Genomic DNA, 27020 nt, shown 5'->3' on the forward strand with positions numbered 1-27020 from the left:
TAAATGGAAACAGATGCTTTATTCATGAATGTCAGCTCTTTGCCAGCACAGAACGGAGACACGGGTACCACCTGCAGCAGTGAACACAGTATAAAGGTGTTTTACACACCTCTGCACGAACTACTCCTTCTGATAAATGCCAAAAAGACAAAATCTAGAAACAAAACATGTGAATAAAAGTTTATGGCATTCTGCAGTTGGGGTTCCACACCCTGGAAGTGCGATTGGGCTGTCATGTTACAGTTTGGTAGATGGCCCTTCACTAAATCCAGAATAGTTGTGACCAATTAAAAAAAAAACAAACAAAAAAACCCACAACTTTGGTCACAAACTCAAGACAACACCACACTGACTGGATCTCACATGCTAAGTCTTAGATTGTGGGGTAACAAATGACTATTGGAGTTGACAGTCCCTTTCTGGAATAAAAACATAGAAGGAATTACCAAGTAAATGATGGACTGCAGTAAAACATTTACATAAACAAAAATTATTAGAAGAAACTCTATACACCTCCATTCACACCTAATTAAAAGAAAGGTATTTTCAGTTTCGATGCTAGAGGGATATACGTAATTATACTATGCCCTTGCTTGATTAAATCAAGATAAACAAAATGAAAGCTACTAAACATTTTCTGTAACAAAAACATTGATAAAATCATTCAATGTAAAATTATACAGGATGCATTTTACAATGTGGTATCTTCTGTGGTTTTAGATTTATCACCATATAACATTGAACCTTGCCAGCCAAAGACTGGTCAGGATAGGTGGTAATGCCACAGGTTGCCTAACTCTGGCTCTATGGGAATACATTGCAGGTCTCTGGGAGTATTCTGTATAAAATGATGTAAACACTTCTGGGCCGACAAAAAACACATAATTATGTTTTCTGAAATTGTGCTATCTCAAAACTGGAGTTTAAGTTAGAAAAATAAGATATAAATTATTATAAATTTTTTTTAAACATATATTACAATTTCCAACATGATTAAATAAAATCAAGTCTTTAAACAGAACTGCAAAGTAGCACTTACATTAATGAACAGCTTTTACAGTAATAAACAGTTTTTCTGTGAGCAGTGTTTAAAAAGAAGAAAAATAAAACAAAGACTATTTTAAACATATCAGTCTCCACATTCTCAGTTCATTTGGCTTTTGTCTCAACGGCAAACATACAGCAAAGTCAACAGCGATTACTGGACCCTTTGAGACTTAATATATTGGACATCAGTTATTTAGACCAAAGAGGGACAAGACAGCATAGGAGTTCAGGAGCCAGTCAGTCAAAGCCAGGAGTCCACAGATGTTTAAGTAGTCATCAGTAGAAAAGACTCACATAAATTAGGCTATTGGCCGGCTGGCTTCATTCATTTGTCCAACCCAGACATAGGGCTTGGTACACAGTTTGCTGCTGGCATAGGTTTTCCTCTTGAGTCGTCTCCGTAACATTCCTTCCCGCAGCTGGCAAAGAACCAATGCTCTAAAGAAAGGTTTCCGTTACACACTCCGCTCTTTCCTTTCAATTTCCAATATGGTCCTTCTGTGATCCCAAAGTAGAATTCTTTCTGTGGGCTCAGGCAGCTTTCTTTGTGCATGTGCCTGGCAGGCTATGAAGGTTAATTTTTGACCTGGAAGAAATAAATATGTTTAAAGTAAGAGAGCTTTAAGTAGAGATATTTATGCAGTCAGTGTGCAGGATGTCAGAGGTTGGAGAGATGTCTGAATTTGTAGAAAGACCATACAGACCAGGGATTAGGGAGGCAGCATAGCAGGGGTGAAAAGCTGCCATTTCTTTATATCCTCCATCCTGTGTTCTGTTTAGGCCTTGTACATTTAGCAAATGATAAGCGTATGGAGTAACTTACAGAACATGGTAACAAATACAATGCATAGATGTAGTGTTACCAGTAGGAAATAGGACACTGAATTAGCTTATGCTCATTGTGAAATGGGGGCCGGTCTGCCATTCAGCTACGGACGCTTGGTTGTATTACCTGTTGTGGACCATATGGCTCTTGACTAGATGCCCAGCTGCCAATGCCGCCATGAGGGAAAGCTCTCCTGCCATTACTGTGCCACAGACTATCTGTGCGAGCTGACAGGCGTTTTTACCAGGGCACTCTGTGCTTGCGCCTTGAACTCCCAACATCTGTAGTAAAAAAAAAAAAACAGGAAACCGTGAAGACCAATTCCACCTTTACAGTATTTATCATCATGTCGGGTCAGGCCTGGAGCGGGTCATTAATGAGATTAGTGGGGACAGAGCCAACATAGATGTCAGATTTTGGCCTGTGTGCCTAACAGAGGTGTAGGAAGCGCATTGTATCACAGGCCCTAACAGCTCTGGGGAGGAAACGGGGGAACGGTGTTAAAAATGTCAGGTTACAAATTTTTTTTATTGTTATTTTGTTTTTGAAGTGTGCTCCTCTCTTACACACTGGATGTGACCTGAACCAATATTCATATTCCATCCATCAGAGAAATAAATAATGCCCTCTGCTTGCCACATATGATTGGCACTGCTTCCTAGTAAATATAGTTTCATTAACCTGTATAATTAACCTGTATAATTATATGCAGTGGCAAAAGACTCCTTTGTGGTGCACTCTTTGTTATTGGGAATGTAAAGATAAAATATAACATTTATTCCTTATTATTTAAAATTATAGATTCGGACACTCCTAGTAACAAGGACGAACAAAGAATATAAAGTAAAGTCATAAAGAAACAATATTATACAAATACACACGTGTGCACAGTTTTGGGGACAGGGAACGCTCCTCCACAAGTGCACCATTTAATAATGCAAAGGAAGTAAGGATTCCTTATACCATAAATCCTCTACAGGTCGTGTGGTTCTTGTAATTGAGGCAAAATCTACTTAAAAATAATAGCTAATGGTAGGGTGATATTATCCACAGTATAGGCCAGATGGGTTATTATTACAATCATCAATGAAGCTCTTGGTAGTTAGATAACTATTTGTAGAGAAAGAGGTCTCAGTTACAATGTTAGTGTGATCCATACAATGGGGGAGATTCTCCCCCATATTATTGAGACTACAGATAGTGCATGTTCTCCCTTTCTGACAGACCCCACATTGAAAATACTAACACATTCGGATTTAAGGTCAGAAAATCATTCAATAGAATGCAAATGTACAATAGTGTTTCATGAGATAATATGAGATATGGTAAGAACTTACCCTTGTTATCTCTATTTCTACGAAGTCCATAGGGTTCCACAGGATACCTTGGGTATAGGTGTGACGTCAGTCGCAGGGCACCAAAGAGTTAAGCTTTCAGCCTCCCAGGATGCACTAGGTCCCCCTCCTATACCCCGCCCCCGAGCCAAGGCACCTCAGTTAGTTACCAAGCCATAGGCCGGAGGAGGAGAAGGAAGAGAGAGAACAAAGATCTGGACACATACAAGAATCACATTCTCACCAGAGGGAGACGGAAAACCGGTGACCAGAGCAAAGCCAATCTGCAGCACAGGTGCGACAGGGCGGGAGTCCTGTGGAACCCTATGGACTTCGTAGAAATAGAGATAACAAGGGTAAGTTCTTACCATATCTCATATTTTCTACTTCAGGGTCCATAGGGTATCCACAGGATACCTTGGGGATGTCCCAAAGCAGTATCCTTTAAGGGTGGGGACGCTCCTGTGCAGAAAGGAGAATCCGCCGCCCGAAGGAAGCATCCTGAGAGGCGAAGGTGTCAAACCTGTAATACCTCACGAAGGTATGGACAGAAGACCACGTAGCAGCCTTGCAGATCTGAACTGCCGAGGCACCACGTCGAGCTGCCCACGAAGGACCCACAGACCTAGTGGAATGAGCCTTCAGAGAAGGAGGGACCGGTAGGCCTTCATGAAGATAAGCTTCAGAAATAGCCATACGGATCCAGGCTGCCAAAGTTTGCTTTGAAGCAGGCCAACCCTTTTTACGGAAGCCAAAGAGGACAAACAAAGCGTCCGACTTCCTAAACGAAGAAGTGCGGTCAACATAAGTCCTTAAGGCCCGCACAACATCCAAAGAGGCCTCACCCACGGAAAGACCCGGTGAGTTAAAGGCCGGAACAACTATTTCCTCGTTAATATGAAACTGGGAAACAACTTTGGGAAGAAACTCGGGCCGAGTGCGGAGCACTGCCCTGTTCCCATAAAAAACCAAGAAAGGGGGTCTACAAGAAAGAGCCCCTAACTCAGAAACACGTCTGGCCGAAGCAATGGCCAGAAGGAAAACAGTCTTAGCTGTTAGCCATTTAAGATCCACTGAGCCCAGTGGTTCAAACGGCGGTCCTTGGAGAGCCCTCAGGACCACAGCCAAATCCCAAGGCGCCACAGGTGGAACAAAGGGCGGCTGAATGCGGAGAACACCCTGCATAAAGGTGCGCACATCCGGGATTGTAGCAATCCTACGGTGAAACCAGACAGATAGGGCCGAAACCTGTACCTTCAAAGAAGCAAGGCGAAGTCCATGATCTAGTCCCGCTTGCAGGAAGGCGAGAATCCGAGACAGACGAAACTCCCGCGGTGCATAACCTCTCGGTCGACACCACTGGAAGAACGTATGCCACACGCGATGGTATATCCTCGCGGAAGACGGTTTCCGAGCTCGTAACATGGTACGCACCACAGAGCTGGAAAACCCCCGGGACCTCAGCATGGCCGTCTCAACAGCCACGCCGTCAAAGACAGCCGAGTTAGGTCCGGGTGAAGGCAAGGACCCTGAGACAGAAGGTCCGGTCGTAGCGGCAACCGCAGAGGAATGTCCACGGACAGACCCTGAAGGTCTGAGAACCAGTGCCGTCTGGGCCACGCGGGAGCTATCAACAGGAGCGTCCCTCCTTCCTGTTTGAATTTCCGGATTACCCGTGGAAGAAGGGAGACCGGAGGGAACAGGTATGCGAACCGGAACGTCCACCGGACGGACAGAGCATCCACCAGAGACGCCCCTTCGTCTCTTGTGCGAGACCCGTACACCGGCAACTTGTTGTTGTGCCGGGACGCCATGAGGTCGATTTCTGGAAGACCCCACCTGTCCACCAGTAGTTGAAAAACGTCCGGGTGCAGGGACCATTCCCCCGGATGAACGTCCTGGCGACTTAGAAAGTCCGCCTCCCAATTGAGCACTCCCGGGATGAAAACCGCTGATATGGCCGGAAGATTGCGCTCCGCCCAAACCAGGATCCGAGAGACCTCTACGAGAGCCGCCCGACTGCGAGTTCCTCCTTGCCTGTTTATGTAGGCCACGGTGGTAGCGTTGTCCGACTGGACCTGCACCGGGCGACCCTGGAGAAACCGCTGTGCCTGCTGGAGAGCATTGAAGACCGCACGGAGTTCCAAGATATTTATTGGAAGCTCCGCTTCTGTCGGCGTCCACCTGCCCTGGAACAAGTGTGGACCCGAAACTGCTCCCCAGCCCCGAAGACTGGCGTCCGTTGTCAACAGGACCCAATTTGGAACCCAGAACGGACGTCCCTTGTTGAGGTGGGTCGTCTGTAACCACCACGTAAGGGACAGGCGAACCTCCTGGGTGAGCACAATCGTCTGGGACTTCAGAGACTGAGTCAGCCCGTTCCACTTGGACAGGATCAGGTGCTGCAGAGGTCTGGAGTGAAACTGGGCGTATTCCACCATGTCGAACACCGACACCATGGAGCCCAGTAACCTCATCGCCGAGTGTAAGGACACCCGGCGGCTGTGCAGACAACTGCGCACCCTTGACTGTAAAGCAGAGATCTTGTCCTCCGTCACGAAGATCCTTTGCTGTCCCGAGTCCAATAAGGCTCCAAGATGCAGAATCCTCCGAGACGGGATTAGAGTGGACTTCTGCCAGTTGATTAGCCAGCCGTGCCGTTGCAGCAGTGCAATGGTCAGGTCCAAGTGGCGTAACAGGAGCTCTGGAGATCCTGCCACCAATAACAGGTCGTCCAAATACGGCAACATGCGGACTCCCTGCAGCCGCAGAGAAGCCGCCATGACCGCCATCACCTTGGTGAAAACACGTGGTGCTGTTGCCAGGCCAAAAGGTAACGCCCGAAACTGGAAGTGGTCGCTGCTGATTGCAAACCTGAGGAACTGTTGATGGCGCCAAAGAATAGGGACATGCAGGTAAGCGTCCTGTATGTCCAATGACACCAAGTAGTCCCCAGGTTCCAGCGCCAGAATGATGGACCGTAGGGTCTCCATCCGAAACTTCGGGACCCGCAAAGACTTGTTGAGTGCTTTGAGGTTGAGAATCGGACGATATGACCCATTGGGTTTCTGTACCAAAAATAGATTTGAATAGAAACCCTGGCCCCTCTGGGAGAATGGAACCGCCACTATAACTCCAGCCTGGAGCATAGTGTGCAATACCTTCCGCAGCTCCGTAGCCTTGTTCCGGTCTGATGGGAGACCCGTGGTGAAGAAGCGAGCCGGGGGTCTGTGCCGGAAGGAGAGGGCGTATCCGTGGGAAACCACCTCCAGAACCCAAGTGTCTGTCGTAGTAGTCGACCAACACTGGGCGAACTGTAGCAGGCGGCCTCCCACCCTGGGATCCCCCAAAGGGAGGCCCGGACCGTCAGGCCGCAGGCTTGCCATCTGGCTTGGGGGCCGGACGTCTGGTACTCCATGCCTGCTTCCGGGGCTTGACCGATTTCTTAGGGCCAGCCTGTCGAGGAAACGACTGTGGTTTGGGCCTGCCCTGGGCCCTAGATGACCGAAAGGACGATGGTCCCGAACCAGAAGGAGCAGCGGCCGACGGGAGACAGGCAGATTTGGCTGCCGCCAGCGTGGCCACAATCTTATCCAGATCCGGACCGAAGAGAACTTCTCCGGTAAACGGCAACGCTTCCAGACCTTTCTTGGAATCTGCGTCCGCCTTCCAGGATCGCAGCCACAAGGTGCGACGAGCAGCTACCGCTGCTGAAGAAATTCTAGACACCAGAGTACTAATGTCTAGAGCCGCCTCGTTGATGTAGGTGGCCGAATCACGGAGATTGCCAATCAACTCCGCCTGATCGGCCGGACAGTCGGATTCAAAAGAAGCCTCTAATGAATCCGCCCAGCGCTCCATCGCTCTGGCAACCCAGCAAATGGCCATAGCCGGCCGTGCTGCCCCCCCTGCAAGGGAATAAGCGGACTTCAGGCAGATTTCTACCTTGCGGTCCGTAGCATCCTTAAGGGAGGACATGGATGGCATCGGCAATGTGGCACTACGGACAAGACGGGTCACGTGAGAATCCACCTGTGGAGGGGATTCCCACTTCGCAAAATAATTATCCGCGAACGGATAAGCCACCGCCAGGCGTCTCTGCGGCTGGTATCTTTTGCCAGGTTGTTTCCACGCCTCCTCTAAATGGTCCACCAACTGACCCGAAAGAGGAAAGACTGTGGCATCGCCCTTCACATCTTTGAAAAAGGCATACTTAGATTTAGCCGCTGGGGGAACTTCGTCCTCAATCACCAAGGCTGTGCGGACCGCCCGAATAAGTCCAGGAATATATACTTTGGACTTAGCATCAGCGTCCTTAGTATGGAGAGGTTCCTGATCGTAAGGATCTAGAATCTCCCCATCATCAGACGTCCCTTCGTCATCCTCATAAGGAGCGGACAGAGACGCCACCGGCCTTTTATGAGACCGCATCACAGACTCCCCTTGCAACACATCCGACAAGTGCTGTACAGAACTCGTCAGGGAGTTAACCCACGCTGGCTCCTGAGAACCCGGGAGCGGGGAAATAGGGAGACTGTGGGGTACCACCAATTGTCGTGGGAACCCCTGCATGGGTGACGACACCACAGACTGCTGGGACAAACCCATCGGAGTAAACGCGGGCTGCGGAGCTAACTGGCCCACTAAAGCTGTTAACGCCTGAGCGAAACAAGCCCAGGGCGGCTCCTGTACCGGTGCTGTAACCGTAATAGGCCGCGCCATGGACAAACACTGCCGGCAAAGGCCCTCCGTGCTACCCTCCCCCTCCGCTAACGGTACTTTGCACGTGGTACACTGTAGCCGGAGGGGAAAATCACTTTCAGACATGATGGCACCACGTATGTGACCTCTCTCACCAATTAAGTATTAAATAGGCGAGAGACCACCCTGCAGCACCGCACCGCAAGGGCTTTAGCAGAAAGAACAGGGACAGTAATAAAGCTGACAGTTTAGAGAGAAAAGATTACAGGCAGCAGCGCTAGCACAGTCACATACAATGCAGAGAAATAACAATTCCTGCACTAACAGCGCTGATCACTCAACTACACAGACACAGGGCCTGGTAGGACACAGCGCTGCATACACAGACCTGACCACAGCGGAGGAGAGGTATGCGGGGGGACCCAGACCACGATGCTTCCTTCCAGCGCTTCCAGCAGCGTTCACCATGCGTTCTGGAGAAGATGGCCGCCGAGGAGCAGAGAGGAGGCTGGCCTGGGGGAGGAGCGCTGCCACAGGACCAGTCGGCAGCATGCAGAGAGGGCTGTGTGCAGCGGGGGAGGCGCCGGCTGTGAGACAGGGAAGGCGCGCTCCCCTGGCATGCATTTAACCCCTGGGACGCCGCAGCGCTACCGCTCTGCTGCGGTCCGCTGTCCCAGGGGGTAGTGGAAGCGCAGGTTGGTCGCCTGGCTCCACGCTGCAGCCAGTCCCCAGGGAGCCCCCTGCCTGGGGACTTAGGACCATGTGATCAGCGGGGACCCACCGCGGGACCCCGCTGCTTACCTCTGTCCCCCTTGAATCCGGCCATGGTCCGGAGCATCTGGGGTCACCGCTAGCTGTGACCCCAGACGCCCACCAGCATCCCCGGATCAGTACCGGCGTTCTGGTACCGGCGGGGTGTAGGGAAGACAGCATGGACGTCAGGACTGACTGTCCATGCTGTTCATCCAGTTGTGCAGCCACAGCTGCATGAAGAATAAGCTTCAGGGGCTCTTCTAGCCCCCACTCCAACAGGTGCACCCGACTCCGGCCGGGCACCAAACTAAAACTGAGGTGCCTTGGCTCGGGGGCGGGGTATAGGAGGGGGACCTAGTGCATCCTGGGAGGCTGAAAGCTTAACTCTTTGGTGCCCTGCGACTGACGTCACACCTATACCCAAGGTATCCTGTGGATACCCTATGGACCCTGAAGTAGAAAGTAGGTCACAGTGGCAAGTAACATACAGAAAGATACAATTGAGCAACAATGTTATCTGCTGATAGATGTTTGAATGTTTAGGAGCCCACAGGAGTTATATGAAATTGCTCCTGAACCAATGCTTACTGCTGTTATTAAGGCCTATAGGTCAGGAGGTGAGAAATGTATAGCAATGGAAGGATCACAAAAAATATATTGATACACAGCTATATGAAAAGAGAAACCCCTCTTGGAGTGTACGGTTTATACTATCTCACATGTACATCATAGACAATGCTTAACAATGTATATATCAGGAAATTAGATAATACATTAAATATCACATTTAACAAAGTGATAGGATAAAGCAACGTTAAATATCAGGGCCTGTGGGACAATATATATTTTGCAAGCCTTCCACTACTATATATTTCTCACCTCCTGGCTGCAATAATAAATCTCTCACCTCCGGGCATTAACAACAACAGTAAGCATTGGTTCTGGAGCAATTTCTTATAGCACCTCCGGGCTCCTAAATATAACGCAAGTTCAAAATTCACATTTTCTCTTACATCCTGCCATGGGGAACTGTGGGATCCTGGGAGCATCCCAAAGCTCCCCCTATGTGTTACACTTAAATTGTGGTACTATAGCCAATAGACACTTTAATGTAGTCAGTCTTTGTTCTATGGCAAGCACCACACTTTGCTGTCGGGTGTTGAAGAACAGCACTTTGGGTAGGTACATGATTGGATTTTTGAGAATGATCCACCCATTAGGCTCTGCGGTAACAATTGGCTTCTTGGCAGGCTAGGGGAATAGTTTCTGCATTATTATTATTAATATAATTTTTTTTAAGTCTTCAAACTCCTGGTTGAGCCTCTACACTGTTCCAGTATCCCCTATAGGATCTACGAAAATCTGTTTTACCAAAGAAAGATTATAGGAGTTATGACAAGAGAATTATACTACACACTTGTAGGCAAGCCTGTTGAGGAGCCAGGTTAGTTCCTCCTCCGACAGTACCAATCTCTATAGAAGGCATTGTGCAGCTGATGTACAAATCCTCATTGGTGGGCCCTGTAGCCTCCATTAGTGTGATGCAGTTTGAGCTTCCAACATTCTGAGCAGCATCCTGCAAGAGAAAACAAAAAAAGGATATTGCAGCATATAAAACTCTCACCTTATCCACATATATAACATTTGCATAGAACTTAGACTTATGTATCTCACCTGTCCACACGCAATGTATATTGCAGTCACAATATTAGCTGCATGTGCATTGTATCCTCCAATACTCCCAGCCATTGCAGAGCCAATCAGATTCTTGCTTATATTGACTTCCACCAATGCAGCTGTGGATGTTTTCAGTAACTGCACAGACAATTGGGCACATATTAAAGACAATGTACTTGAATTGGATCATCTTTCCAAAAAACAGACTTTTTTGCAGAACTGCACTCATGTGACTGGCTAATTAGTTCCCAATTAAACAGATCATTACCACTCTTTCCATGGGAGCGAGTGGGGGTACTACAGAATGGACACTGGAACTAGTTAATTAAATAGTTTTTGACCATCTCAACTTCACCTCCACACAACTGTGCTTTTAAAAAGCTAGAAACCATAAACTGGTATATTAAATAAGTAATATTTTTCCCTGCTTACCTCTCGTACAACGTTTGCTGGAATGATGGCTTCACACACTACAGATTTTCCTCTTCCCTCTATCCAGTTGATTGCAGCCGGTTTCTTGTCTGTGCAAAAGTTGCCGCTTACAGCTATAACCTGGAGCTCAGGAAACTCTTCTTGTAGCCTAGACAGAGCCATTTCCGTACCCTATAGCAAGAATCAGATTCAAATGTGCAAACGAGGAGAAAGGCAAGAAATAGTCAGTTTCAGAAATCGTACAGATATGACACTTAACAGTAAGTAAAACCCAGAAATCGCTCTTTTCAGCCATAGCAACCTTCAGATATGTTCATAAACTGCCTCTTTCTACAGCCACTTTAAGGGGTCCTGCTAATCAGTGTAATTAAATGGGGCAGTGCGGGGAACATGAAGCAGTTTTAAATGTGTTCTAATCAGCGTAATTAAATGGGGCAGTGCGGGGAACAACGGGAAGCAGTTTTAAATGTGTTCAAGATATTCCATATGGTGCTCCATGATAGGAACACTTTTCCAGAAGAGTCTAAACACTCCAGATATTAGATCCCTGAACCTGCTACTCAAGGTTAATTTTTAAGACACTTCTAGTATAACATGTACACAAGGTATTCTATAACTAATATCCCTGAATAGTGCTTCATTAATAGGATAATAGTAGCCTTAAATTAAAACAAAACAATGTATCCAAAAGTCAAATACATATTGGAGCATTGCACTTCTCATCCAGCAAAACCACCCTTACCTTTGATATCATGTTCATTCCCATAGCATCTCCAGTTTTGGATTGAAAACGAATGTAAAGGTTTCGTCCAGCTACACTGGCTTGTAATCTCCCAAGTCGAGCAAATCTAAAAGTAGGGAGGAATTAAGGAGACCATATAAGCCAACAAAAAAAATAAACAACAACATCAAAACAGCATAAAGATACGTTTATCACCTTGTTGAATAAAATGTGGAGCAAAAATATAAAAAATAGATAATTTCCCCTGAAACCATTGGGTGACACTGGAAACGTGTGGGCATGAAGGCAGGAGTTTCAGTACTTTGATACACCTTCCCCTCTATATTCCTTAGCCTGCCTGGAAGTCTGTTACTCTTCTAATCAAGACACAAATGGCAGAACAAAAAGGATAAAACAAAACAAAAAAATAAATAAAAAACTGGGAGCGTAAATTCTTTTTAAAAAAATCATTTTTTTGGCTTTCATCTTCTTGGGAGACACAAAAAACTTTGGTAGAACAAAAAAAATCTGCCTCTAGGCAACACCTCCCATCCAAAGCGAGCATCTGTCAATGCAAAAATATTAAATCTGTAAAACTTGGCAAACTTATGGATCGGGGAGCAGGTGGCTGCTCAGACACAGATGCTCAGCCAAGGCTTTGAGCCTCCTCACCCAAGAGACAGTCACCCATTTAGAGTGTGCGCTCCCATTTTCAGCAACGAGTTGTCCTGCCCCAATGCTAGCCTGACCAATAAAACTAAACCATCTAGCAAGAATAGGCTCATTGTTAAACAACTGTTCTGCTTTGCGGATACTTCCAGTAAAGTCCCCAGTGGTCCGGTATATGAAACACTTACCTGCTTGTGCTATCAAAGACATCTTTTATCGTTTTGAAGCCCTCGGGACTGTCTATCCAGCTCTTCACTTCAGCTGCCTCACAAGCAGTTGGTAACCGAACAACTGGTCCACGAGTCATCCCATCAGCAAGTATGCGGCTGTGCGCCCCTCCACCCAGCTGAAAGAAGGATAGAGGTACAGCACTCACTTAAATGACTCACAAAGATATATACAGCAACTTTGAAAGTGCACTAGTGTAGCTATCTTAAAGATTTACAGTATGTGGTAGATTATTCTAAATTGTGCAACCACACAACAATATTGTATTGATGTAAGCAATGATAATCTATATAACAGTTCTACACTGCATGGGGGGGGGTGAGACAGATAAGAACCTTCATCCTGGTCCAATGCATTCATTTAAGAATAAAGCCTGATACTAAATTACTCACACCATCTACTCACAAAATAAAAATATATTTTCCATTTACAATTCTGAAGACATTTATTAATTAAAGCTCACCATTATGGCTCTGCAGCCTCGGTTGGTGCTAGCCACTAGGCAACCTTCTGTTGTTGCCATAGGAACCTGAAACTCTTTGTTATCCAAGATCAGAGGTCCTGCTACACCAACAGGGATGGGCATGTACCCAATAACATTCTCACAGCATGCACCCATAACCTAGAAAAGGAGAGTAATACACACGTTACTGATCACAAACTCACTAGCGATATCCTAGGAAATAGTCTGTGTGGCATAAAAGTGGCAGTTATTGACCGGCAGTAGGAAGGGTACATACAGGACTGCAGGTAACAGGATTAACAGATCTACACAAACTTCCATAGTTTGGGAGAGATATGAGACTTTGCATTTCCATTTTGAATATTACAGTCTCTGGCAATGACATACCATTGAGTAGTTGTAGTTTTTGTAAGGCAGGTTCTGAAGAGCTGATGACTGAGGCAGTTTGCTGGACAACATTTTCCTGCGTATAGCAACTCCTCTCTCGGGGGATTCCATCATGGACTCCAGCTTGTAGGATGGGATGTGCTTAGCATTCACCAACCTGATCACCTCTGCATCACTCAGGTACAGAGCACCTTTCTGAAAAGAAGCAGAAGAGGAGCGCTGGTTACAGTTTTTAAATGCTTATGGTACATATATTACCAATACAAAGACTATGTATACTGTATGTAGGACTGGCTCACTTCATCTGGACAATGCACAGATTAGTAAGTCTATGAAGTCTGATCGAATACATATTATACCGCTTTCAGACATGAGCTGGGGCTCCTACACGGCTCTGACAGGGGTTTTAGAACACGGCTTCAACCAGTGTCTCAGTTAGGAGCTCCCTTTCACACTACACCTTGTACCAGGGAAATTTGCGGGTCCACCCCTTTCCCACTAACCCAGTGTCTGCCCCGACATTCTGCATGAGTCATCGAAGACTTTTTTTTGGATTACAATTATGAGCTCATGAAAACTGGGTGGTGACTTGTCTGCTGGGTGGAGACTGCACTGTTGTAATCATGGCCGACCAGTAACTAATGAGAGATTTGTTTTTTGACCTTCTCCTCACCACTCAACCGGTAGCAGTTCACGTACCTCATCTTCACTCCAGTGAGCCATGGTGTCAGAAACGGCATCTGCTTCGCTATCATGTACTCAGGTGCTTGCAGATGAGGTCATCTGCAAGCGCCACAAACAGCCAATCAAGTATTTTCAGCGCAACTCGGGTCTGAAAACCCAGGTCGCACCGTTCACACTATAGGTGACCCATTGGTCCTGGGGAAAACCCTTGTACCAAGCAGGGAGGCGGACTTGAGACATCGGACCCGGGTCGGGTCTGTTCACACATAGCAGAGACCCGGGTTAAGCCGCAAGTCCCAGCAATATCCCTGGTCAAAAGGCTATGTCCAAAATGGGTTTTAGAGAATTAGAGACCTGACATGTAACATGCATGGAGTAAAGGTAATATGTGAGGTGCTATACTGGTAAAGAAGGGATTGCGGTCAATATAAAAGTCAGTTGGTAAGTGGTGAAAACTGTTTAAATATAATAACTAAATATAAGTTTAGGAAACTAGAAAATCCAAATGATGCCCCCTGACCATTATAAAGTAAGGCAATGCTACCACATCTGTATGCTCCATTCTCTTACATCTGGATTCCGGAGAATGCAAACACATTCACCAATGGGCCGAGGCTCCTCTGGTATATCAAACTTGGCTTCCACCTCCTCTTCACTTAGGGATGCCGGTGATGGGGAATCTCCCAACACAAACTTGAGCTTGGGTGAACTCTCCAAAGGCAATGGCTTTATAACTGCCTCTAAAAATGCACACAGAGAATTCAGCTATGAAAATTCTAACATATTCCTAAATATTACAATGTAAGTTGTTTCAGAAAGAAGAACATAAACTCAAACCTGTACTTATCTAAGGCTACAAACACATCAGCTTATAGGTCAGATTGATACCTTTTTCCTCCTTTGATGAGATCTCTTCTGCTTTACAGTCTTGGGTTGCTTTTTCCAGCATCGATTCCTTTCTAAAACAACTCTCGACTTGCTTCTTTTGCACAGTGGCTGGAGACGTAATGGGGTTCTTCAGTGAGAGAGTAGACTCTGTCTCAGTTTGTTCAAAGAATATGTACTTGACAGCCAGAAGCAGAGCGAGGCCCAGCGTTATGACCTGCTCAAGGTCCATGGTGACCATCCTGTGGAATAAACACATCCATGTAAACAGAGGCTCAAGGTGGAAGAACAGATCTCAAACATGTATTACATTTGATGAGTAACCAGATACAATATGTACACAATTTCAGAGAATGTATACTTTTCTACACCCCCATTCTGGTAAGCGACCTATACAGTCCTTATGTTAATTATAGCACATAAAATAAAAATATTCTTATTACCTGGAGAGATAAAATTGCCAGAGAGGCATCTTAGGCTCAATTCGCTTTGGTATGGTATTATCCAGGCCAATGGAAACCTTATGGTCTTGAATAGAAGTACTATTCTGAGGAGTGGGTTCGCTTATCCATCTGCTGTGAGCATGAACCAGGACCAAACCTAGAGACTGAAGAGAGTTTGAGAGAGGGATATTATTATATTAATATATCTCACCTGCACTAAAAAAACATTAAGCTCTTCCACATGTGCAGATTTGCTTGACCAATTGTGGCAAACTCAGGGCTGCCATCAGGAGATATTCGGGGAGATACCAGTGTATGGGGCGCCCACTGATAATTTCAATGTTTCATGAGGTGAAAGATTTTAATACATGTTTTATATATTAAAACCATTACATAATAACTGCAGCCCAGTGAACGGGAAAACTCACCATGATCATCTTCACCCTCTGAGTGACAGGATTTGGTTTGTTATCTTCCTCCTCCTCCAATACATTTGCAAACTGGCTCAGCTGCCAGATGGGACGGCCCTCTCGACTCTCCCTGGACAGCTGAGGGGGAGAATAATAATTTTAAAAAATCATTACACTTGTCTGCACCAATTCGCCATTATTTAAAAACAATCATATCTACATATATCAATATATATATCTATATATATATCATTGTTTTCCATACTGTAAACTATGATATTAATAGTTCAGTGATTATATAAAGTTCAATTGACTTCAATCAATTACTATATGATGGGCTTTATGGTCTTAACCTGTATATTTTCATACAGGATTTATTTAGGTGTATCTTTGCAAAAGCGGTGCTCATTTATGTAAATCAATTGTTTTTACTTCTCACTGAGAACAAAGCTTTATTGTTAATAAAACACATCACAGGCGCACACCCCAACCTTACGTGACGATTAGTGGTTAGAATCCCAAAGTAAGTTCATTCGGATTCCATGTTAGAAAAACAAAGTTTAAAAAAAAAAAAAAAAAAAAAAAATATATATATATATATATATATATATATATATATATATATATATATATATATATATATATATATATATATATATAAAAATATCAAAACAATTTTAAAATCTGTTGATGTTCAATGTAAGACTGGTATTTGAGGGGCTGTTTGACTCACACACTCACCTCCAGGACCAAGGACACACAGGCTGGGAAGAATGTCATGAAGGCAAAATAATTTGCTAGGACGGACATACAGCCAAAACAGCACATTATTTCCAGCTGGCGCACACCTGTATAAGAGGAAGCATGACACATTTGAAATATATACAAGATCGCACAGATGACCGCACAAAATATAGGCTAGCAATACCAAATATAATGGTGTATCTTATTGTCTAAGGGAATGCAAAAAAAAAAGGTGCAGAAGACTTAAAGCAGCACTTCCTGGTAGAATAAGAATGCTCTGTGCCCAGGGGGCATTCACCACAGCCATGGACACGGCTTGTGCAGCAGTTTTCCTGGGAGTCTGTGGTTTGAGCAAGACTTCCAATCAAAGAGATTGCAGCTTCTGATTGGTCCTCCCACTAACACCTCCTCTCTGCAACCATTTTAAAAGTATTAAAACTTAAAAAGGTATTATTAGACAATGCCCTTTAATACAACTGTCGACCATGTAATGGTTGTGCATATAATCATACCGTATTTTCTAGTAAATTATGCAGACTAATATTTAACTGCCTATGTTCTTTTCTTTCCTTTTTTGGTGTCCTCTTAATACTGAGCTATAGGAACACCAAATCTGGAAGCCCTCTTAGAATGCCGACCCATATGTTGTCATTTTTGTGTTACACGCCATAGGACAGCTACACATCATCCTACTGGGCAGTAATGGATTTAGTAATACACCGGGTACACCACAAAATAAGCCTTTGTACACACTGGCTGTTTTGTACCCTGTGCTGCATCGCATTATCTTTGCTCAATAGCATGTTCGGACATTTCTTGCACCCAAGTGAAGGTGTGTTTTTCAGAAGATCTAACAAGCTAGAATTTTAAGTGCATTCAAGTTGTGCTTAAACTGCATTTGAATTTACCAAAGTACATTGCACCCAGGTTGCAGGGCAGTTACATCGGGTGAGGGTTAGAAGTGATCATGCCTCTCCCGGGCTTGACAAATTCTAAATGCTAACCAATAGTATGCTGGCAGAAACATAACAGGAGTCTATACAAACAAATGACACAGTCAATTAATAAAAAGATAAAACAGATGTAATGTGTAACAGCACACTAAGATAAAACACTCTGGACAGCGATGACAAATTTGCTAATTATATATATATATATATATATATATATATATATTCCTACTGACCTGACATGGTGCCCACTCCAATTACAAGACATTCCACAAGAGCATCCAGTGTGAAAGTAGGCCCCAGAATGGCCATGCCACGAGCAATATTGTCTCGAACTTCATCCTGAAAGAGGTATATGGTATATCATGGTGGAGATAGAAATGGGAGCAAATATAAGGCAAAAATAAAAAACTGCCTTATATATTAGCTGGATGTGATTACCTGCGAGTTGGAACTGAGGGCAAACTTGGCTAATGCACTGGCTTTGGATAGGTCAATTAGCAGCAGGAAAAATGGAAGAGCCTCACTGAGATATAAAAAAATTAATACAAAACAAGTCACATTTCTAGATCCACCAGTAAAATGCAAAAGAACAAAAAAATACTAAAGCGTATGTGTTATACACTTACTTCAAGCCTGTTAATTCTTTATCTAGAAAATGAATAACCACTGTGCTGAAAACAAAGCTTGAGAAGATGGTAAATAGCCCAGCAATACCTAAACCGCAAACAAAAAGAATATAAAAATGTTAATTTAAAAACCATTAGTACTACATCACATCTATACTCTATACGCTATGGTGTCCCTTGAACAAGTATTAATGTTAAATGCAGGCAATCAGATCACTAAGGGATGTCATGACATGCATGCTCATGAATTGGTCCTGCCACAAGATTGCTGTTCAGTGTAGGCAACAGCTGAAGTATGGCATTTACACTGTAGTAGTACAGTACTAATAATACTAATAACAATGTTACCTAAAATGTATTTAGATCCAAGCTGCCTGAGGTTCTGGAACTGGAAATAGATGTAGAGAATTGCAATGCACCTTGTGATGGTTAAGATGATGATGTCGCTGCTTAGAACATCCTGTTACATACAAATTAAATACACAGATTAAGTAAACAGTCTAAATTAAAACCAAAGCTTAGTTCTCAACAAGTAAGAATAACAAGAAGTATAAAGTAGTAATAAACACATACTGATGAGCTCTCCTACATGCATAACCTTCATTCAAGCACTGGTGCACTGCTCTTCTAGGGCCTGATTCAGAGGTGCCGTCGTGAGTGTGATTCCGTACGCAGCGGTTCTGCAAAAACATGCAAACGTCGCAGCCACAGGAATTTGTACTGAGGCCCACCAGCAGCATCTCAATTCCGTCACTAGCGTACAAAGTCGCACCATCAGACGCACAATTGATCGGCTGAGCAACCCTATGGCCGGGCAGAATGTCCATCGTAAGTAAGCCGCCGGAGCCTTTACCACTGTGTACGAATTCACATGCTGAGAGACCCCCCAAAATGTCCTCGACACAATTGAGCTTGCCTCGCCACCCCCCCATTATTTCCCTTATACACTCCCTTACTGTCAATTACACTGTGGGCAAGTCCTCGCTGTGACAGCTGTCTGTAATCTAACCTGGCGCTTGCTCACTGCGACTCATATGCATTCACGTTATAATAATAAAAAAATATATATTTTTTTTATTTTTTTTGGTTAAATACACTTACATTGTAAAAGGTAACATGTGGCTGAAATAGTCAGCAACCTCGAGAGAATCTAAAGACAACTATTTGTTCTAGTTCATAACTTACTTCTTCAAACTTAGGGCACTCATAGTTCCAGCCGCAAATCTTATCATTCCCTGTAAACATGTTCATAGACATCATGCAGATGGTGATGGTCACCGTGCCCACGATGACCTCCCATGGATGGGAAGCCACAAACTGGCCATGCATGCGGAACAGTCGGGACAGCATTTTTACAGTTCGTGATGACCTGGGAACAGAACAGAGAATTCAATTCCTTCATATGCGGTTTGTGATCCAAATAGAAGCACTGATCTATGGGAATAGAGGAAACAAAAAGTACAAAGCAACAGATTCACAAAATGCAGTCTCACACATTTCATACCATTAATCACGAAAACATGAGAAATGGATTTGGAGGTATCTATATTTATATGCAAAAATAACTGTTCTGTGAAACAATTAAAAGGCAGCTCCTGTTTGTGTCCTGATAAGTGTTCAGTAAAAAAGGCTCTGCCCTTGAATATAGTCATTCAGTTGTAGAGTACATTCACTTTTTGTTTCCCATCATTCAAGGCTGCACACACCAGTAACCTTCCTGCCTGGTTAACTCCAAATGCTGCAATTAACTATTAAACACCAGAAACCTAATGACTAACAGGTTACATCAGTTAAAGTCAGTCCACAAGCCATACGACATTGACCCTGTAGTATTCAACCTGGTCTTTATACAAGGTTATCAAATCATTATCTTCCTCTTATCGAGGCCAGACCTTGACTTTAGTCTGTATCAAGTTCAAGAACAAGGTTATTCACTGTAAATGCTGCAATTAATAATGGAACTAATAGCAGCTTTATTACAGCATACTAATTTGTTTCATATTGGTCATTATTTAAACAGAACAAAAGGAAAACATAAAAAGAGTTTGGCTAAAATTCTTAAAGATATGGCACAACTAGCTGTACACTGCGGGCCTGGTGGGTATCTAACGCTGGGAACCTGCCCTGCCTGAGCTGTAATGCGGGGCTTATAGGAACTTTTATCCAACTCATGTTAAAAAAATCTAAACTGTAACAGCCGTTATTTATTTACTTTCTAGTTTGGCGACAATGGTCCTATAAATAATCTAAATCATATCCAACCACAACTTGCTTTTTGCTATTTTTACACATTGATGGAGCATTTGAGTATCTTTTAGTTTGCAAAACTGCATCGTTCACAAATGACGTAAGGTGCGTACACACGGTACGATTAAAATGGACGTATAAGCAATATCGATGATATCGTGCGCGGGCACGTATGGACGATAACGATATTGTCTAGTGTTCCCGCTAGGCTGTTTTAGCGGGGCGCGGCGCCCTGCCCTCTTTCTGGAAGGCAAAAAGCGCCCTGCCCTCCAGAAGGAGGGCAAAAAGCGCCCTGCCCTAACAGCCTGCGGGAACCGTCTTCACCCGCGGGTCGCAGTGTCCCGCGGGTGAAGAAATGTGCGGTGACCCGGCGCCCGGCATCTATTCTCCCTGTCTGCAGGGCTTGGGGGCTGCCCGGCGTGTCCGTAAGTGCCGGGCACGCCCCCAAGAGTGACGAAAAGGGGACACGTCTTATAGACACGCCCCCTTTTCGATGACCACGCCCCCTTCTCGGTCGCGCGCGCACGGACATGCCCTCTCTAGCTCCGGCGCCCTGCCTCCCGCCGGAGCTAGAGGGAACACTATTGTCCATCACCCCTTGCATGCAGGCTAACCTGGTCGATATCGACCAGGTTACTATAAGGACCCGCGATCGTTGATCACAGGTCGTTGGCCATCGTTGGTGTGGTGGTGGTGGTGTGCTGGATGATCGATATTGTACATCCAGCACACCCGGGAGATAGTTCAACAATATCGTTATAGTTGACGATCGTCCCGTGTGTATGCACCATTAGAGTATACCGTTCTGACAAGTTATCTTTCTCTGACATATCGTGGCAGCCCCATAACAAATACTCCAGCACCACACAAAGGTCACGATTCTATTCAACGCAAAGTGAATAGGGCCGGGAATCCGCTCCTGGAGCTATTCAATTAATTTGCGCTGCTAAGCCCGACTAAGGATTTCTTCTCGCATCCCTCTGCGGATGAGAGCAGAAATCCGACAAAAGTCCAGGCGCTTTGCTGTTTTCTGCCCTTAGCGCCGGGAAATCAGCATCGCGCCGATAAGTTTAGTCGGACAATGCCCATTCTCGCGCCTAAACACCCTGTTTAAGATGCGAGAACGAGCCTTCCCCGACCTAACTTCGCGCAGCATTGAATAGCGCCGGGAGCTCATTCCCGGCGCTATTCAATTTGCATTTAATTGAATCGTGCCCAAAGTGTATACTACACATACATAGATTTCTCTTCCAAAGAAACGTGCAATTGCTAGACAACAGTTGTTGCTATTCATTGATTATTGCTATACACATGAAACATTTACGGACGTGTGTGTAATATGTATATGTATATATATATATATATATATATATATATATATATACACACATATATATATATACATATATACATACACATACACACTATTTCTCTATGATTCGGTTTTGAAGTTTACAGAGGGTCACTTGCATCACAGTATAAAAAACAAACCTCTCCAGTAATTCCCAGTCAGGGAAAGTCCGGCTCTAGTAACCAGGCAGCATCTCGCTGCTTTCTAAGCATGTGTCATACTAACAATATTGTTTCCAGTGATGGAGGAGAACTCATTAGCAGTACACTGTGGGGCTTGTGAACATAAAACCTGGAGTTTCCCCTAATAGCTGATATAACAAGACACGTATCTCCAGTTACTACATTCACACTTCCAAATTTACACATACAAAACGTCAGACTAGAAAGTGCAAAAACAATCCATGGCTGAACAAAACAGTACTGGACAACCTGAGTTGAGCTGACCTCTAATGAGCGAGGGAAGATGTGCAGCCACTGATACCCAGAAGAATTAACCAAAAAGCACATGTAGCCTGGCAATGTTTAAGCACAGAGGCCATGACACTCCTAGGACTAGTTCAGCCATGTAAGGAAATGCAGTATATAAAACAGCATACAATGTAAAGAAACATTCTGTGGCCTTTTGCCACCATGGTGGTAAATAAAGAGACTTTTTAAGACAGAAAGAGACTGACATCAAACTCACACTGCCTGACTGATAAAATCTGGTAGGGGATATAGGGGGGGATGAAGGCAGAAATTCCAAATACTTAATGATGGAGAGGGCATACAAGATATTTTATCAATGATATTAGACTGTAAGCTCTTATTAGCAGGGTTCCCTCTACCTCCCCGTCTTACTTTTGCTCCCCCTTTAAGTCAACCTTGTCTGTACTTTGAGTGATTGTATGTTTTATAACTGTATGGTGCGGCAACACTTTGTGGCTCCTTACAAATAAATGATGCTGATCACCCTTCTAGACTAGCTAGAATTCATCCAAGTGCCTCTTATATCAAGTGATTTACAGGTTATTCTGATGGAGGCACTTTGCTCTATGAGGCCAATTCAATTAGACGCGATGAGTCCTGGACTCATGGATTTTTGTACGCAGCACCACGGGGCTGCAACAATATATCCATGAGTCCGGCGATACTGCAAGTGCAGCATATAGCCGCACTTACACGTGGACGTGACTATGTCCAATCTAATTGAATCGACCCCCATGTGTGGTGCCTTGCACAAACATTAGGATGATACTAGCTGGTGCCTTATGTACAGTTTATGTGATATGAATAAGTCTGTTACACTAACAACATCAAAGAAACTAGACATCACATCTTTACTACCAAATTAATAGACTGTAAAATAAACCCTTCAATTACAGTTACATGCTTCCTTTGGGATGTAGTCAGCTCTAAATTCTGACACTGATATCCCGACAAGGGAGTTAAGATAGGCGTCGAAAGTATACTTACCCGAACCGATGGGATACCAACCATCAGGATGGCAACCTGACAGCCAGCATCTCATACCAATTCCGCTTCCTTTGTATACCACCTTTCCTTATAAAACCAACTTGTTTATCACCAGGCCTCTCCACTTCGCAATATGAATTGCATTTTGTTACCATTGATATAATAATGCCAGTTATGGTTTGTACTCTAAGCAGACTATATAGAAAAAGAGCACTGAAAGTTTATGACCTACAGTACTAGGATGCCAAGCAGTACTAGAAATACATACAGGTTGAGTCTCTCATATCCAAAATGCTTGGGACCAGGGGTATTTTGGATAACTGAATATTCCGTATTTTGGAATATATGCATATCATTGGTGTCCTATTAGGAATAGGAGCCCAATATACACACAGAATGCATTTATGTGTTATATACACCTTATACACACAGCCTGCAGGTAATTTTATACAATATTTTCAATAATTTTGTGGCTCAAACAGTTTGTGTACAGAAATAAAATTAATTTATGTTTCATATACACCCTATACACAAAGCCTGTAGGTAATTTTATACAATATTTGTAATAATTTGTGCTTTAGATAAAGTTTGTGTACATTGAACCATCAAAAATCAAAGGTTTAGTTTTCTCAGTCATGCCAAAATAATTCCGTAATTCGGAATATTTGGATATGGGAGACTCAACCTCTAATTAATATGTAGTCTTACAATGTGACTGCAATCATGGGCTAAGGATGTTACAAAGTAGGATCATTTAGACAGGACCTAAAAATGTTGGATATTAATAATAACCAACACACCAAGTACAGGAATATTGTAGTAATTATTCAATTATACTATAACTGTAATGTGCTTTTAACAAATAAAACCATTCATACAGTAGAATGCACTTTAAAGGCTAATACAAGTCCAAAAAGCTATTTTTCATCAATGAAACATGTTTACATATAAGTAAAAATGTGCAGCACAAATAGGGATAAGGAGGTTTTTCAAGCTTCAGCCACAAAAGGACAACAAGCAGAACACACCAGATGCATACTCAGAATTTCAAAACAAAATACAACTGAAATTCACTAACACAATAAGTATTCACTAGCTAAACTTTTGGGCTACTCACTGCTTAAAGTTGTTGGAAGTTCACCTGCCCCTTTACTGGCATTTACACCAAGTGTAAACTATCACTGATCACAGACTTTGACAGGAACATCTAGAGAAAATCGGAATCTGATGCTCTCTCCTTCCTTTTTGTGTGCGGCTGCAGATTGGGTGCAGGTTGGGTGTGGAAGGTCCTCGCATCATGCAGGGAGGAGCTGCAGTGTCACTGGGCCATCCCTAACCCACCTGAATGTGAAGCATTCTTATGATGTGCCTATTTGTGTGTGGAATCTGTCGTGCCTGGCGGCTCTATAACTGCAACACAAACAAATTCTTCTAAGTGATCCACCTATGAAAGGCCTCTGCTCAAGTTCTGCAGTGGCTTGGGTGCAGAAGGCAGTAGGCCACTGCCTATGGCTCCGCATGGGCACTGCTGCCGGTGGGTGGGGACAGCTCAGGGCAGGCTATTTTAGCGGGGCACCGCTAAAAGGGCAGGGCACATTTTACCCTTTTAAAATGAAGCAGCTAGTGGAACACTTTATAGTGTTCATTCTAACACCATGCACCTGTTAAAGCCTGTGCAGTTCCTCTTTCCTCCCTGTGGTATTGCTATCTGCTCTGGTCCTTCCTGCACGCAAACTGCTTAATCTCAGCAGTTTGTTGCATCAGCTGAGGGTGCTAGAAGCACCAGAGCAGAGAGCGACACCCCAGGCAGGATAGAGGAACTGCATGGGTTGTGACAGAAGCAGGGTGCTAGAATGAAGACTACTAGGAGTAAATTTACTAAAGTGAGAGTTTTTAGAAGTGAGTTTTAAAAGAGATGTTGCCCATAGCAACCAATCAGATTCTACTTAACAATTAACTAGCACCTTCTAGAAGATAATAGCTAGAATCTGATTTGTTGCTATGGGCAACATCACTTTTAAAACTCCCTTCTAAAAATTCTCACTTTAGTAAATTCACCCCCTAGTATAGCAATCTTAGACCTAACTGCAGGGACGATTTTTAGCCTAATGCAAAAATCTTAAGTGCTTCATCACAAAGAGAACATAGTGCTTGTGTGACAGATCGAAGTAACATTTCCTACCCTAAAAGGCTAAAAAATATAATGGGTAATATATAATATAATGAATTGCTTGTAGTAAATGAGCAAGAATATTTGATTCCAGCTCATCCGACACAACAAAATTACTGCATTACAAGATCAAAAGGAGCAGATCATGGCACTCATCAATTAAAATACAAGCGTCTCTGTAGATAACGGCATAGGAAAAAATCTGCTGAAACATCATTTGGTGTTGGCCAAATTTCTTGAGACTGTGTGACTAATAAGCCTAGCACAAAAACAAAAAGAACACATCTCCATAGGTTTATAAACTGTACATTTTGACAAAAGACAATAGAAATAAGGCAGGGAGACAAAAACCTATGGATATAGAATTTTAGTTTCACGAATCATAGCTAATGATATTACCAGCTGATGGCCACTATAGTTCAAGGCTAATAGTTTATAACATTACCAGCCAATAGTCTATAGTAAAAGGCTCCTAATCCATAATACTACAAGCCAATAGCTACTGTGATGAAATGTTCTTATTCCATGATACCAGTTGATGGTCCCTTATAGTGACAGCTCCTAGCCCATAACATAACCAGTCGATGGCCACTATAGTGACAGCTCCTAGCCCATAACATAACCAGTCGATGGCCACTATAGTAACAGCTCCTAGCCCATAACATAACCAGTCGATGGCCATTATAGTGACAGCTCCTAGCCCATAACATAACCAGTCGATGGCCACTATAGTGACAGCTCCTAGCCCACATTATCAGCTAATGGCTCCTATAGGGAAGGTTCCTAGCACATGATATTACCAGATGATGGCCCAAATAGTGACAGCTCCTAGCACATAACATTACCAGCCGATGGCCACTATAGTGACAGCTCCAGGCCCATAACATTACCTGCAGATGGCCCCTATAGTGACAGCTCATAGCCCATAACATAACCAGCTGATGGCCCCTATAGTGACAACTGCTAGCCCATAACATTACCAGATGAAGGCTCCCAAGATATAGCATTATACCGTTGTATATAATAGTAGGGTGTGCTTATAGTCGAGCTATAGTGCTCCTTAGAGGGAGATGTATCAAACATTCTAGAGAGAACAGGTGAAGTTGTCCATAGGAACCAAACAGATTGCAGTTATCATTTTATAGAATACACTAGATAAATGACAACTAAAATCCGATTGGTTGATATGGACCAATCTCCCACCTGTTCTCTACAGAAGTTGATACATTTCTCACCACTGTCTTCATCATTACTCGGTAACTTGAAACCTAAGATATAGCAACCTATAGTTCTGGGCACAGTATGTCCCAGCAGGGATGGCCTTTACCTGCCAATGTGCTGCCCTTTCCCAGTCTCTGTCACTCAGGGAACGCTGGGCCGGGTATTAGGCGCGGGTAAGTGTCACCCAGACAGCACCGGTGGGCTGGGTACAATCCGGGGACAGGGGTCACCTCTCTCCCATGGCTCAGTCAGACAACACCACCACTCCACCACCACAACAACAACTCCAGGAAGCTGCTGTCTCTCTGAGGACCCTCCCTACAGTCTCTGCCCGGGGCTGTCTAACACAATGCCTGATTAAAAACCAGTGAAACGAACGTTACACCCGCCCGCTGCGCACACTCACCCTCAGGCCGGTGGCTCTCTCCTGACTGGCCGGGCGGCGATGATGACACGGGAAGGTAACGGGCACCTACACGAGACCACCTCTCCCCTCCGCCGCCGCACGCCGAGTGAACGAGGACGTCACCTGACCAGCCGAGTGACTGAGCGCCTTCGGCGAGGGGGGCGGGGCCCGGCGGCGCGAGGCTG

General features: G+C 44.3%; 1 protein-coding gene across 2 annotated transcripts; it reads right to left on the minus strand.

Annotated features, from left to right (window-relative positions):
• On the minus strand, window positions 1-26948 carry HMGCR (3-hydroxy-3-methylglutaryl-CoA reductase). 2 transcript variants are annotated; one of them, XM_088443735.1, is made up of 20 exons: window positions 26836-26948; window positions 19169-19352; window positions 18332-18443; window positions 17984-18071; window positions 17796-17880; window positions 17591-17696; window positions 16402-16508; window positions 15679-15798; window positions 15251-15414; window positions 14811-15049; window positions 14493-14662; window positions 13239-13433; window positions 12852-13010; window positions 12349-12506; window positions 11513-11618; window positions 10771-10941; window positions 10336-10476; window positions 10079-10237; window positions 2000-2154; window positions 1-1633 (listed from the first exon to the last, which is right to left on the minus strand). In XM_088443735.1, the coding sequence occupies exons 2-20, from the start codon at window positions 19331-19333 to the stop codon at window positions 1579-1581; spliced, it is 2655 nt and encodes an 884-aa protein (XP_088299861.1). In that variant the 5' UTR covers window positions 19334-19352; window positions 26836-26948; the 3' UTR covers window positions 1-1578. The 2 variants fall into 2 exon arrangements, with proteins under 2 accessions (XP_088299861.1, XP_088299862.1); XM_088443736.1 differs by lacking the exon at window positions 26836-26948 and adding an exon at window positions 26536-26693.
• Window positions 26949-27020: the final 72 nt, after the last annotated feature.

Source organism: Taudactylus pleione, unplaced genomic scaffold (genome assembly GCF_031769625.1).
Source record: "Taudactylus pleione unplaced genomic scaffold, aTauple2 ptg000333l, whole genome shotgun sequence".
Taxonomy (NCBI): Eukaryota; Metazoa; Chordata; class Amphibia; order Anura; family Myobatrachidae; genus Taudactylus; species Taudactylus pleione.

Excerpts from the sequence above, each read along its gene's own strand:
- HMGCR (XM_088443735.1), bottom strand. The coding sequence starts at position 19,333 with ATGCTGTCCCGACTGTTCCGCATGCATGGCCAGTTTGTGGCTTCCCAT. Across the intron at positions 18,072-18,331 it reads TGGATCTAAATACATTTTAG|GTATTGCTGGGCTATTTACC; the intron begins GTAACATTGTTA and ends TTTGCGGTTTAG. Across the intron at positions 12,507-12,851 it reads GAGGCTGCAGAGCCATAATG|CTGGGTGGAGGGGCGCACAG; the intron begins GTGAGCTTTAAT and ends TCCTTCTTTCAG.